Source organism: Marmota monax, unplaced genomic scaffold (genome assembly GCF_021218885.2).
Source record: "Marmota monax isolate L192 unplaced genomic scaffold, Marmota_monax_Labrador192_F-V1.1 WCK01_AAM20220418_F8-fsc00013, whole genome shotgun sequence".
NCBI lineage: Eukaryota > Metazoa > Chordata > Mammalia > Rodentia > Sciuridae > Marmota > Marmota monax.
In genome coordinates this window covers 5,047,504-5,062,746 of record NW_026692202.1, presented here as the reverse complement: position 1 = coordinate 5,062,746, position 15,243 = coordinate 5,047,504, and the positions used below count along the sequence as shown (strand labels likewise).

Below are 15,243 nucleotides of genomic sequence, written 5' to 3'. Positions count from 1 at the left end.
TATTTTACATAGTACAAAGTCAAAGTTCATCCATGTTGTAGCTTATGTCAAAATTTCCTTCCTTTTTGAGGCAGAATAATATTTCATTATGTATATATGCCATATTTTGTTTAGCCATTCATCAGTTGATGGACACTTGTTTCCACATTTTAACTATTATAAATAATGCTTATGTACACAGGTATGTGAAATATTTCTTCAATACACTGCTTTCAATTCTTCTGAATACACACCCAGAAGTAGAACTGCTAGATCACATAATAATTCTATTTTTAATATTGTGAGGAACTGCCATATTTTGTTTTCATGTTTGTTTTTGCAGTGCTAGGGATTGAACCCAAGACCTCATGCATGTAAGACAAGCAGTCTATCACTGAACAACATACACCTGCCCCAAAGAACTATCATATTGTTTTCCACAGCAGCTCTTCCATTTTACATTCTTACCAACTACACAAGGGTTCCAATTTCCTCACATACTGGCCAATATTTGTTATTTTCTGGGGTGTTTTTTTTTTTTTTATGGTAGTCATTCTAATGATTATGAATTGGTATCTCACTGCAGTTTTATTTTGCATTTTCCTCATTAGTGATGCTGAGCATCTTTTCATGTGCTTATTGGCCATTTGCATATCTTTAGAGACATGTCTCTTCAAGTATTTTGCCCATTTTTGTACAGTCCACTCACTGCATTTTGTTCCCAAAGTTTCTTCTTAGCCTATCCATTCCTAGTTACTATTCAATATGCATCTTAAATTCCCCTTCATTAATAAAGTCTGTATGAATTCCTGTGAACTACATGGAACCTCATATTCCTCTGGAAGCATATTACCTACTGGTATCACTCATTTGGCAATCAACACACACACACACACACACACACACAGGGGCTTAACTATGCTCAGCACTGAACTGATTGAGGAAATATAATCTGTGGCATGAAGTTATGACCTAAATGAATAAATAGAAATACATATAAAACAGTGCATATAGTATTAATATATGTATTAATAATATACTATACATAGTATATAGTGGTATATGCAGAGTAAATGGCAGATATGTATATATTACCATTTATTCAACTAATTCATAAACTTCTGCTATGTATTATATCATATTTCCTTAATCAACTCATAATCAAGCATAGCCAGACCCATAGTGGCTCTCAAAACTCCATTACTCAATCATTAAAATTATTAATGATCACATAAATCTTTTAAAAGAAAAAAATGACTAGCAAATTACTTTTTTTTTTTTTTTTTTTTTTTTTGCAAATTACTTTTCTTGTTTTGAGTTTTACACTTAAAACAAAGTTAAATGTCATTTAAAAGTCAGATTATAAACTAGGCTAAGACTAAGGCAGGAGAATCCCAAGTTCAAAGCCAGACTCAGCAACTTAGCAAGGCCCTCAGCAACTTAGTTTGCCTCAAAATTAAATATAAAAAGAGCTGGAAATGTGGCTCAGGAGTTAAGTGCCTCTGGGTTCAATCGTGGTGCCAAAAATAAATAAATAAATCACATTATGATCAAAGAAATGGAAGAAAATAAAGCTCAGAATAAACTCTTAAGTTTGAATATTTACAAACTTTCCTCATCTAACACATCATTATGAAGATCTTAGAAAATAAATTCTCACTAAGCATGGTAGGGCACACCTATAATCCCAGCTACTCCAAAGGTGAAAGTAAGAGGATCTCAAGTTAGAGGCCAGCCTGGGCAACCAAAGAGGACCCTATTTCAAAGTTTTTTTTGCTTTTTTTTGTTTTGTTTTGTTTTTTTTAAAGAGAGTTGAGGATGTTAAAAAAGAAAATTCTCAGCTTCTGTAGAAGCTTAATGGGGCTTCTTTTAGAAAGGAAGGCAATCCAACACAACACTAATAGTGACAAGAAAAATACTAAAGCAGGCCAACAGAAATATATTATCCATCTAACAATGACAGCAAAGGAAGCAAAAGAAAAACTAATGGACCAGCAAAAGTAGTAGAATTCTCCTGTGACTTCTACTTCAGTATGGACAAATTTGAATTCACAATGAAGTCATAGAAAACAGCTATTTCTGAAAACACCAATAGCTTTAGGAAGTAACAAGGATTCAAGTCGGTTAGCAAACATTTACTGAGCATCTCTATATTGTACAAGACATCAATTCAATTTTTAAAAAGCTAAAATATTTAAATATTGGATATTAAAAGCACACTTTATTAAAAATAGAAAGGCAACCAAATTAGCAAATGGGTGATGAACTCTTCTAATTCCTCCTCTTGCTGACTTGATAAGTGAATCATGTAATACCTGCCAAATTTCTTCATCTTTAAAGTATAATGGTCTTTTCAATTACTATTGACAAAAACAGTGATCAAAGCTATTTTCTATGTACTTAAAAGGCCTGTATACTGGAAAACAATATATAAAACATCCTTTTAGCAGATCAAGAACATCCTGTCTTTCAAGTCTAAAACATACTTCTTGATCCTCACATTGAAACTGTATGAGTAAGTCTACCTACAATTACAGTGGACTTTTTAATCCCTGCCTTGTACCAATGTGTCCTTCCCTTTATGATGGTTGACAGAACACATATAAACTTTTCAAAGACTATTGTCAGTAGCCAGGCACAGTGGCATATACCAGTAATCCCACCAACTTGGGAAGCTAAGTATTGCCAAATTCGCGGTTAGCCTTAGCAACTTAGTGAGGCTCTAAGCAACTTAGAAAGATCCTCTCAAAATAAAATACAAAAAGAGCTAAGGTATAGCTCGGTCCTAAAGTGCTCCTAGGTTCAACTGCCAGTACCAAAAGGAAAAAAAAAAAAAAGACTGTTAAGACTGTTGTCACTATCCTATTAACACCTGGGACAAAAGATCTGAGATCAATTCAGCTCTATGATCTTGAGTTGACACACTACAATATACCTAAAGATTTTTATAAAAACAACTGTTTAATCAGCATGTTGTTATCAGTTAAAACAACAGACAATTAAGCTGGTTCATGTGTTAACGCATAAAAGGAGACACATCAGACAGTGTGAAAAGACTATGTCTTTCCCCTGCCCAACCCAGACATCACTATGGTTCTTTATCTTTTTGGTTCAATTTTCATCCTTATATGCAAAATTTGTGCCTCAGATTGATGCAGTGGGTAATCTTATCTCAGTTTAGAACAGGAAACAAAAATATCTCCAAGATTAATCAAGAGACACAACAGGAATGTACTTCCATAAAGAAGTTTTATAGTACTCAAAAAAGTTCCTCAATGCCTCAATCAAAATCTACTTATTTTCATTTTAAATTTAATTCCAATCATTTTGGTATCATTTCTTGGTCCAACAGAATTCTAGATGAAAAACAGTAGCAGAGGCAGACACAGAAGTATGACACTCAGAATTCCTCATAGAAAAGAAAAACAAAAACCATAAAAGTTAGAGTAGGGTTTAGAATAGCACACAAAAACACAATGATGTTTAGATGATGACCAGAATTAAGAATTGGCAGGAAGAAGCAAAAATATACTCAATACACAAAGTTTTTCACTTTTTGAAAATACTTTTTTTTTTTAAGCACAATCATTTATTTAGGAAACTTTTTTTCACAGTTAAAATGAAAAAAGTTTTAACACTGAAAGTTACCCTTAACTAGAAAGTTTACATCAATACAGTTATTCTCAAACAACTGTAAACTTGGTACAATGTGCTCACTGTCCTTAATTCTACTACTAAAATTAACTAAACAAGTAATTTGGAAATTAAGCCATGAAGTTATGAGTGGCAAAAGATTGCAAGGAAAAAAGACAACAAAAAACAGAGGTTAAAATTATGCTTTTCAGAAAATGTCATTATAATACAAGTAATGATGAACTATTGCAATATATTTTTAGGAAGAAAAATATTAGTGAATAATAAGTTATTAAATGATATTTTTAAATGTAACAATGATCCAAGACCCACTTTAAAGAGAAAAAATACTTATATATCCTTAAGAAACAAAAAAATTATAACAAGTAAAATGTATTATTTTTCTAATTTCTCCCTAAGGCAATTATGGAGGGGAAGGTCATCAAATCAAGGTAGAGTGAAATACCAATAATAAAGCTTTAGCTACTTTAGGAAACTAAATATTTTACCCATTTCTAGCTGCCAAATGAAGAGGTGTACAGCCTGAAATATCTTGATAGTTAGGATTTGCTCCTTTCTTTAACAGCAAAACCAAGCATTCCACTGATCCACAACTAAAAAATATTAAAAGACAGTTAAAATACATTCAACGAAAGCCACACTTGGCAAAGTTTAAATAAAAAACAAAAACTTCTATTAAACAACATTATTTTAAAACTCTGTATTTATCTACAATTTGATTTAACTTCTGTTACAAATACCCTCTATCTTCAAAATGGTACATTCTATTAGGAAAGCTATAAAGGATTTGAGATGTTCAAATAAAGCAAAATAAAGAATTCATTTATAAAAGAAGCTATATAGTACTCTCAATTTTTGGATTTCTAGGAATCAACTTAATCATAAACAATTAATTTAAACACATCTACCTATAGCCAGAAAGAAGAACAGGTATCAATAAATTAACTGATTGATTATACAGTAGAAGACTACAGATAAAAAAAAAATGGTACTCCCACAAAGATAAAAATATAGATTGCTGTATGTATACACATGGATGTATAACCAATGTGATCCTGCAATCTGTACACGCAGAAAAATGAGAATTCATACCCTATTTGAATCAAATGTATGATATGTCAAAATCATTGTATTGTCTTGAGCAACGAATAAAAAAAAAGGAAAAAAATATAAAACGAATGACTTCAAAGACATTTAGCTTATTCCTTCTATCCCTTTTATTGATGGGATAAAAGAAAAATTGGGTGAATTCACACTCTGTGTATGCCAGAAAAAACAACCCCACACCTAACCTAGAACAAGCTAAGACAATAGGAACATGAGACTTGAGTTCAATCCCAAAGTTAATCATTTATCTAGAGAGAATACATAGCATACTATTTCCTAAACAGGATAAAGACTATTTGACTGCGTGTACTTATCTCTCCCCATAAATATTATGAGACAATGGTGAGTCAAACTCATGATTCTTAGGTTAGACCAGATTTTAACAAAAAATATCTTTAGTCTTACTTTGCTGCAATGTGAAGCAAGCTTCTTTTCACACGTCCAAATGCATAATTGACATCAAATTTTGAATTTGACAGTAGTTCAGAAACAGACCTATGCTCCCCAAAAAAAAAGATTAAAAAAAGAAATCAATATGTAAACAAAAAAATTTAAACATAATAAATCAAGTTAATAGCTCTTTAAGTCTTCTTAATAACTATTCAAGGGCTGGGGGCTGTAGCTCAGTGGTAGAACACTTGCCTAGCATATGTGAGGCACTAGGTTCAATTCTCAGCACCACATATAGATAAATAAAATAAAGATCCATGGACAACTAGGAAAAAAAATAAGAAATTCTTCCTAAAAAAAAAAACATAATAATAATTATTCAAAAGGTTCTATCTCTTATCAACCAAAAAGTAAAGCACTATTGTAAAGTACAGAATGGTAGCCAGAAAATATTATCCATAATTGAAATGCCCTCACCATAAACTGGTGCTGAAGGTTTCCTAATTCGCCACTCAAATTGTGCTGTTACATGTTCTGAGGATATCTAACAGAGTACATTGGCTTCAGCTCTCCCCAGATCCTTGAGAAACAAAGGGAATAGGCATAGCTGGTCCCCTAGCCAAAAGTTGAGTCTACCTATTATTAATTTTAGCCAAATAAAAAAAAAAGTCAGACAAAAACACCTTTTAAATATACCAGAGAGAAAATATAAAGCCAAAAAATAACTTATGTTTTAAAATTGCTTCAAAATAATTTTTCTTCACTTTCTTCTCATTGTACACCCAACTATCCACTAGCCAACTACAGCAGAGCTGACTGCTACAAGAATAAAAATCCCTTCACAAAGCCTGTATTTTAAACACGCCTCTATAAAAAGAACATCAAAGTAGAAGCACAAAAGGAAAGTAAGCTACCCTCAGATGTAATCTTTCCTATAAAGATCAGTAGTAATCCTTAAAAGAAACCACTGCAATGTTTTTTCTATTTCAATGACCAATCAAATACTGAACATAAAATCTAATTATTCATTTAGAAAATCTCCTACCATAAAACTTTACAGCTTAGATATAGTTCTTGGGAAATTTTGTTCCTTATTTCACAACAGAAAATTATAATAGAGATGTTAAAACTGGCCTCAGGACATATCTATATGCAAACTGTGAATCTGTGTGTGTCTGTGTGCATAATATTCAGAACAAAGTTTACTTCTAAGGCATAAATTTATGAAAAAGACACTCACCTGTGTTGATCAGCCATAACCATTGGCATTAATGTGTAAACTGCAGTTTCATTATCTGAGTTTCAAACAAAAGAAAAAGAATTAATTAATAGTCTACTTTTTCCAAAGGGTGATATTTAAGATTAAAAAGTTTTCTTTTGAGACAAGGTCTCACTGTGTTGCCCAAGCTGGCCTCGAGCTCCTAAGCAATCATCAAGCAGTACCCTCCCCATTATCTGGGACTACAGATGTGCACCACCATGCCCACTCTAAGATTAGAGTTTTCTTAACTCTACATAAAAAATGAGAAAGAGAGGTAGAAGAAGGTAAGAATAGTGCAGAATAGCAAAAGTAGTGAAAAATTTACAACTACTACATAATTTCTCATCTCCTCTACTGTGGTCACAAAAGAGATGCAGCTTCCGGATACAAGGAGCAAATTGAAGAGCTTATATTTTCTGTAGTTTTAATAACCATAATGTATTTCCAATGTGGTATTTTATCATACTTACGTATACACTTTGTGAAATTTTAAATATTTATGGATATTAAAGATACATATACTAAGCTAAACCAGGCACAGTGATGCATACCTTTAATCCTAGCAACTCAGGACGCTGAGGCAGGAGGATCAAAAGTTCAAAGACAGCCTCAGCAACTTAGCAAGATCCTGTCTCAAAATAAAAAAAAATGAAAAGGACTGGGGTTGTAACTTAGTGATTAAGTGCCCCTGGGTTCAATCCTTGGTACTGCCCCCCCCCCAAAATGCATATACTAAAATAATTTTGCAACCTTAAGCTCTTCAGTTTGCTCCTTATATCCGGAAGCTGCATCTCTTTTGTGACCACAGTAGAGGAGATGAGAAATTATGTAGTAGTTGTAAATTTTGTACTACCTTTGCCATTCTGCACTATTCTTACCTTCTTAGGTAAGAACCTTAGACCTGATACTTCCTTCTTGATAATATAATAGAAGAAATTACTTTCAAAGTTTTAAGAAACAGAATTAAAAACAATTTTACTTATTACATTACACTATTCAGATTTGTAATCCTTTGTAATCCTGTAAATTCACAAACACATGATTCCAAAGAAAAGGTTAAAAATCAACACCTATAATGCCATATTATACTCATGTACATTTTACCTAATGTTTTGAACTTATTATTACTAATAGTCATGTCTCAAAGTCATTTTAGAGGTTTATATTTTTTAAATTGTTTACAGAGAGGAAAGCTTGAAAATCCCAAATAAAATCAGTGGATTAAAGTTTGAAGAGAAACAAGGTATTCCATTGTATCAAAGTATCTCCCCAAAATATTAACTAATTACAATGGAAAATGGTAAATTTACAGTAAAGAACCCAGCAAATACTACCTTAGTCAACTGACAAATGATAACATCACTTAAAATAATTCATATCAATACACAGTAGCTCCTGATATAATCAACTGAGGACACATAACTTTTGTATACATACACACACACACACACACACACACACACACACACCCCAGACCTGTAACATTCTTAACCAAAATGTACAACTTCAATCTAATTATGAGAAAACACCTGACAAACCCAAGTTATGGGGAATTCCACAGAATGCCTTATCAGTCAGTCCCCTTTAAATCTCCAGGTCACTGGATAAAAGGAAAGGCTGAAGAATTATTCACAGTTTGGGAAAGAATAAAGAAACATAGGGCTGGGGTTGTGGTTCAGTGATAGAGCGCTTGCCTCACACTTGTGAGGCACTGGGTTCAATCCTCAGCACCACATAAAAATAAATAAACAAAATAAAGGTATTTAAAAAAAAAAAAAGAATAAAGAAACATAACTAAATATGTGGCATCCTGGACTGACCCTAAAATAGAAAAAGGACATGAGTAGGAAAACTTGTGAAATTCTAATGAAGTCTGTAAGGTAGTTAACAGCACTATTATATGAATATTAATTTCTTAGTTATGATAATTGTACTCTGGTTATACAAGATATTAACATCAGAGAAAGCTGAGTGAAGGGTTATGGGAATGTTGTATTATTTATACAAATTTTCTATGAGTCTAAAATTACTGGAAGAAAATTTTTAAAGGAGGAGAGACTGTTATAGATTAAAAGAGTCTCGGGCTGGGGTTGTGACTCAGTGGCAGAGCGCTTGCCTAGCACATGTGAGGCGCTGGTTTCGATTCTCAGTACCACATGAAAAATTAAATGAAGATATCATGTCCATCTACAACTAGAAATATTTTTTTAAAAAAGAGTCTTAAGAGATGGATCAACTAAATGTAATGTATTGACTGAATACTAATTCAAACAAAGCAACTTTAGAGAATTTTGCGGGGAGGGGGGCTACCAGGGATTGAACTTGGGGGCACTAAACCACTGAGCTACATCCCCAGTCCTGTTTTGTATTTTATTTAAAGATAGGGTCTCACTGAGTTCTCAGTGTCTTGCTTTTGCTGAGGCTAGCCTTGAACTCGAAATCCTCCTGCCTCAGCTTCCCAAGCTGCTGGGATTACAGGTATGCACCACCATAACCAGCTTGAAAACCATTATCTTAAAGGCACTTTTGTTTTCACTAGGCTAGGGATCCAAAGGCACTGTTTTAAAAACTACATACATGATCTCTTTTTTCTTCACAATCACTTTATGAAGTACCATTATCCCCATTTTACAAATGAGAAAACTGAAACACAAAGTAACAAGCTGTGTAATGGCAACAAACCACGGATTCTATACTCTCATAATACTATATGCCTTATAGTGTACCCAGAATATGCTATATACAGTAACCAAAAAGTCCATGATATGATACACTCTAATTTGTTTTATCTTCTTCTATTTCTTTCTTTAAAATGCTAACTGCAATCCAATAAAATGTTCTCAATAATTACTAATGAGTCACTACCAGAAGTTGAAAAGATTACACAAAGCCTCCTTTGGTATAACAACATTCTTTCTCTCAATAATACACACCCCAATTAAAAAAAATCTGAGTCTCATATTAAAAAAAAAAAAATCTGAGTCTCTAAACAATGACAATTTCCATAATTTAAAAAAAATGATAAACAGGTAATACCCTTTTTTGTAAATTTAAATACAAATCAAAATAGTACATAATTGTAAGTGAGCATCATAAGATTTACATTGGTTTTATCTGTAAGGTTTTTATTTAGATAAAATTTAGAAGCCAGGCATGGTGGTACATGCTTGTAATCCCAGCAGTTCAGGAGGCTGAGACAGTAGAATCCAAGGCTCCAAGCCAGTCTCAGCAACTTAGCAAGACCCTAAGCAACTTAGTGAGACTCCATCTCAAGGACATGGCTCAGCGATTAAGTGCCCCTGCATTCATTCAATTCCTGATACCAAAAATAAATAAAATTTAAAAATTTTAAATTTAGATGTGGCTCTTATATTTTAAGTCACATTTAACCTTGTAAAAATATAGGTCACTACAAGGATAGGTAAGAATAAAGAATATATCCACAACTATATTCCTAAAAGGAGACTAAAAAATATTAGACTAAGAAAGAACAGTATAAAATTTGTTGCCAGATGCTTCCTTTTCCACACCTAAGTAAATACCAGGAAACGTAGGTAAGTTTTCAAAGTGATAAGAAAAATTTAACCTCTTGCTTTATAGATATGTTGGCCATTTTTATTAATAGTTTTGATTTATTCAATCAACTATTAAAAGGAAAATCTTAAAGAAAAAGGAGCTCAATTTATTATAAATAATTTCTTTTCAAACCATTAATGGGAATAATTTGTTTTAAAGCTGATAATTATCCTAATGATCATTCAAATATGTATGTTAAAATGTACTCAAATTCTTATTAAACAAACTACATTCACTGTAAATGCAATAATTTAAACTATTTTCTCTACATATGCAAACAATATACACAAATCTTCTAAAGTTCCTTGATAATCCACATCCCTAAAATAATTTCTTTGCCTTAGCCTCTTTTTCTCTCACAAGGCTATTTCTGTATTAGCCCTGCCTAGGATGACTCAACAACCTAGACTCCATTTCTTGGTGGTCATACTCAGGTTTTCACCACCTCAAGGAAAAAAACTGTGCCCCCTACCCCCAAGTCAGTAAATCATGCAACAAAGTTAACTGTAGAGTCAAAGACAGCTTAAAACTTTACAGTTGTAAGAATTTAGTCTAATTAGATGCTTACTGACTGCTGAGTTTTAACAAGGCAAAAAAAACTCATTATTTCTTAAATGTACACTATTAGCACTTCTGTTCATTCCTCACAATGCAAACATGTTAATGTGAATTTGTAGAATGTACTATACACTCAGAAAATTCAAATATTAATCAGAAGTTAGGATCGAAGATAAATTTAAGAAACAAAATGAATAAATTCATCATAAATCAAAGAAAAAAAAACAGATAAACAAGATACCAGTTTTTCCTAGCAACATAGGAAAAAGTCTTACTTTTAATTGTAATACTCTTAGTTTCTAACCACTCAGACTGCTAAAGGTAATTTCCAGGTGTAAGTTGAGAACCTGATGCTTAAAGCCTTTAAAATGTTGATATAATTAAATCTTATTATTCTTTTTCTAAGAATTAACCATGGGGAAACAGGCAGACTAAGTCTTAAGTATAAAGTTGCACCCATAAAATCAGTTATAAAAACAAAAATCATGCATCTTATGAAATCCTGCAAAGTCATTAAGCATATAAGAATATAAAAAAATATTTATGAGGGGCTGGAGGTGTAGTCCAGTGGTAGAGCACTTTTCTGGCATACCTGAGTTTTATGCTCACTCAGCACCACTCCAAAAAAAAAAGTTTGAGACGTTTTCTAAATGCACATTAAGACTATATGCAGTACGATTTTATTTTGATGGGTAAAGAAAAGGAACTAACAATGGAAGGAAATAAAGAAATGCTAACATTATTTATTATTGATATTTATTATTGATATAGTGGTAGAAATACTATCAAATTCTTTCAAATTATATTTATGTAAAAAATATTGGATGCACACTGGGCAATACAAATTCCAATGTCAATGAAACTACACACAAAGTCTTCATCAACTTATACCAATAATCTGACTTGGAAAATAAGTGAGAGCAGCACTTAAAGAACAGATTCAAAGATGGAAGTTAGAATAGAGAGAAAAAGTTGAAGCTGGAAATCTAGTTACTAAAATCCAGGACTTAACTACTTCATACTAACAAAATACCAAAATGTCTGCCATAAATCTTCCTTACTCTGAATCTTAAATAGAAACTCGGGGAATTTTTTGCAAGAAAATTATCCCAAAGTCCCCAATCCCACAATTCTTTCAAGATTCCCACGGGGTGGGGAGGAGGTTATGGCTCAGAGGTAGAACACTCAATGCCTGAGGCATTGGGTTAGATCATTAGCACCACCTAAAGTAAAATAAAGACATTGTGTCCACCTATAACCAAAAATAAATAAATATTTTTTAAAAAGATTCCCGGGCTGGGGTTGCGGCTCAGTTGTAGAGTGCTCGCCTATCATGCACGAGGCACTGGGTTCCATCCTCAGCACCACACAAATGTAAAATAAAGATATTGTGTCCATCTAAAGCTTAAGAATAAATATTAAAAAAAAAAAATTCCCAAGTCTTCCTTCCAATAACCTATAACTTTCCCAGCACCAATTCAAAAAAAGTTATTTTAAAAAATGAAATAACAACATAAACTACAATGAAGTGGGCGGGTATTCACCAGCCCTAACTCCCTCCTAACCCTTCTCTCACTTGCTCACTAGGGCATAAAAAGCCATTCTCTTAGAGGCATCACTGCCACCTCCTTCAGGCACTAAAACATCTGGATTCGTGAGGCTACAAACAAAACAAAACGGAAGTATTTTTCTCTTTTATTATTAGAGTTTTACCTATCCTGAAGGAATGCTGGCACACTGAACTAATAAGAGTCCTGAAATACAGGGACCATGTCTTCTTCCTCTTTTTTGACGCAACTCAGTTTCCACCTAGCCCACTGAATAAATGAAGCATGAAGGGAGGCATGCCTATTAAAGAAAAATGTATTTGTGTATACACACCAACTTTGAGAATACCTAAGTGATGACTGATGATCTTTTGTCTGTTGTCAAAACACAGTAGTGCCCTACATCTTAAATTATTAAGAATAAAATTGCTTACCCCCGCCCCCGCCCCCGCCCTCCAGCAGCATAAAGTAAATAGGATCTTTGGAGCATCTCCCTATCCCCCCCCCCCCAAGCAATACTGTAAAATGGCTCGTAACTAGCGTTCTCTGAATACGGGTCTCCACCATTGGCTAGTATTCCTGCTCAGTCCCCCAAAATCGACAGTCAGGAAAGACCTCTGTTGGGATTGTTCCGGCAGCAGATCCCTCATAGACAGGGCCTCTCCCACAAACTCCCACCTGCCAGGGCAGGAGCAACCCGCCAGAGGGGTGCTGGGGGTCCCGGTCCGGGCCCTACCAGCTCAAGAAAGTAAAGTGGGCTTTAGGTTAGTTTTTTCACTACACCTTGACACGGCCCGAGCCCAGACCTCTCTGGTTCCTAGCCCCGCTCACCCTCCGGCAACTCCACGGTGCGAGCGCGTCGAAGCGAGCGCGTCAGGCGGTTAAGCTGTTCCATCGCTCTCTCCATCCTCGGCGCGTCCTACGGGATCGCCGTGCTGCGCCGGCGGCCTTCGCGCCAGCGCCCTACATCCCGCCCCAGGCCCGGCCAGTGGGCAGAGAAGTGGAATCCCCCCGGCCAGCACCCGTGACTGTGACAGAGGCTCGGAGCTGCGTCCTGGTTCCAGGACCCTCTGCTTCTATACAGACCACCAGCGCGGGGGACCACCCGCAGCCACCTCAGCTCGCGAGGTTCCTACAGCGGCCGCCGCTCCACCGCGGCCGGGGCTCTTTTTCTGGACTCGCACGGCCTTCTGGGAACTGTAGTTCCGGGCTGGCAAGGCGCGCTCCTGGGGCGGAGCCACGCCGGAGGCTGTGCGCCCCGCCCAGCTCCGCCCAGCCCCTCTGCCACTGGGCCAGGGCAGTGAGGCGAGCAGTGCTGTTTGTACCTCCAAATCCTGGAGAGACTTCCCTGGCGTTCCCTCCGGAGTTGTACAGGAGCAGTTACCTTCAATTCTATCACTCCCCTATAACTTAATGAGTACTACTATCCATTCTGGTATTGATTACATTTTTTTTCCAGATAAATGAACTCTTTAAATATTATATGTCAAATTTGAGGAGTAATAAGTTAAACAAATGTGAAAGCAAAATGCGCGTTTTCCTTCTCTGTAAGAAAGTAACAATAGCTTCATACTTTGTGTTTCATACTGAGTGACTTCCTGGGGGTAGGGACAGCCTTGCTAGATCCTTGTAGTTACCACAACACCTAGCACCAAATTGAAACTTGGGGAATGATTGAAATAAAAACAGCATGAAAGAAAATTTTGGTACAATGCAGTCTCAATGTGATGACATCCTAATGGTAAATACAAAGACTTCAAAAAACCTTGACACCAACAAGTGTGGAAGAAATTAATAGAAAGCATATCAGTGGGGAAAAAATCGTATTTGTCATCTGTGCATAGCAGTTAAACACCAAGCCAGGTTACAACGGAAATTTGAGCACCTGAAACTTGAAAGAATTAATCCCATCAGGATATTAATAGGAGCCTGGTTAACACAACTGATGATGAAAAGTTAAGGAAGAAATTCTTCCTAAGTTTGTTACCAGTGCTAAGATGATGCCTGAGTAGGGGAGAAGGAAAGGGTTTGACTTTCTCAACTTCTTCTCCCTCAAAAAGGCAAAGTATCCCTGCAATGGATGGGCAGTAAGTATAAAAAAGAGAGTCTCACCTGCCCATACAAGATATGAAGTGGCAGATTGTGGTTGGTACTGATTGGGTGTTCCCTGTCAAAGCCATCCTAAATCAGTTCTAGCCTATAACTGCCATCACCTTCACCTAACCTGTTGGTTCAGATAAGACTAAACCAGTCTGGCAACAAGATGGGAGAAGTCAACCCTTTGAAGGTATGTCAAATGCTGTGAGCCAGCGTGGACCATGCCCAGTCTTTGCAGTAGCTCTGGAGATGGGCATAACCTGTTGGAAACTGGACAGCCCACCTTCTGTCTTTTATGGTGAATAACATTCTTTGGAAGGTCTTTGATGTTCCCTATATAAATAAAACAAGCCCGGGCTCCATTTTGCTTTTTAGTATAGAAGCTTCCTCTGTATGATTGGCTTAAATGTCCTACCCCCGGTTTTTGAAATTATTTCTGTATTGTATCCTGTGGTTTTTTTTTTCCACCATTCTATTTTTCTTAGCTTTTATTCCACAGCCAGCCCATTCCACCAAGGGGAACCACATCTCCACTGCCCATGTGAGATGTGGGGGGAAGGTCGTATGTGTGAAAGAAAAATAAAGGTGGAAGCCACAGTTTAGGTCTACCTAAGTTCAACTGTCTATAACCATGTAACCAAAACTTAAGTCATTCCAACTCCCCAAAATGTTATCTCTAACCATAAACAAAACATAAACTTTATGTCCCTGTCAGCATGATTCAGTGAAATTAAACCAATCAGCTATAGAGAAATCAGCTTAAATAGCTGTTTGATGTTAAAGAAAAAAAATGTTAATAATACCAGTCAATCACAAAAGAAATCAAAGTTCTTCCTCCTTTAATTTTTTTTTTGTGATGCTAGAGATCAAACCCAGAGACTTATGCATACAAAGCAAGCACTCTATCAACTGAGCTATCTCCCCAGCCCTCCGTTAATGCTTTATAAACTGTGATAAACTGTGCTGTAACTGCAATAAGGTGAGTGTCTTACTACAGTTCAAAATCTCCTGGATCACAATCTGTACTTTTTGAATGCCAATAAATTTTTAAGTTTTTTCTAACTTGATTTGATT

The 15,243-nt window shown here is 35.3% G+C and overlaps 1 protein-coding gene across 5 annotated transcripts in view; it reads right to left on the bottom strand.

The window, feature by feature from the left end:
* Hace1 (HECT domain and ankyrin repeat containing E3 ubiquitin protein ligase 1) overlaps positions 1-13,251 on the bottom strand; it is an 88,052-nt gene extending 74,801 nt beyond the window's left edge. For 2 of the 5 annotated variants that reach the window (XM_058575374.1, XM_046430697.2), the window contains exons 1-4: positions 12,904-13,251; positions 6,371-6,425; positions 5,146-5,235; positions 4,122-4,226 (exon numbers count right to left, since the gene is read on the bottom strand). In XM_058575374.1, the coding sequence (XP_058431357.1) occupies positions 4,122-4,226; positions 5,146-5,235; positions 6,371-6,425; positions 12,904-12,979 (326 nt within the window). In that variant the 5' untranslated portion in view covers positions 12,980-13,251. The other 3 variants (XM_058575380.1, XM_058575382.1, XM_058575384.1) reach the window with 3 other exon arrangements.
* Positions 13,252-15,243: the final 1,992 nt, after the last annotated feature.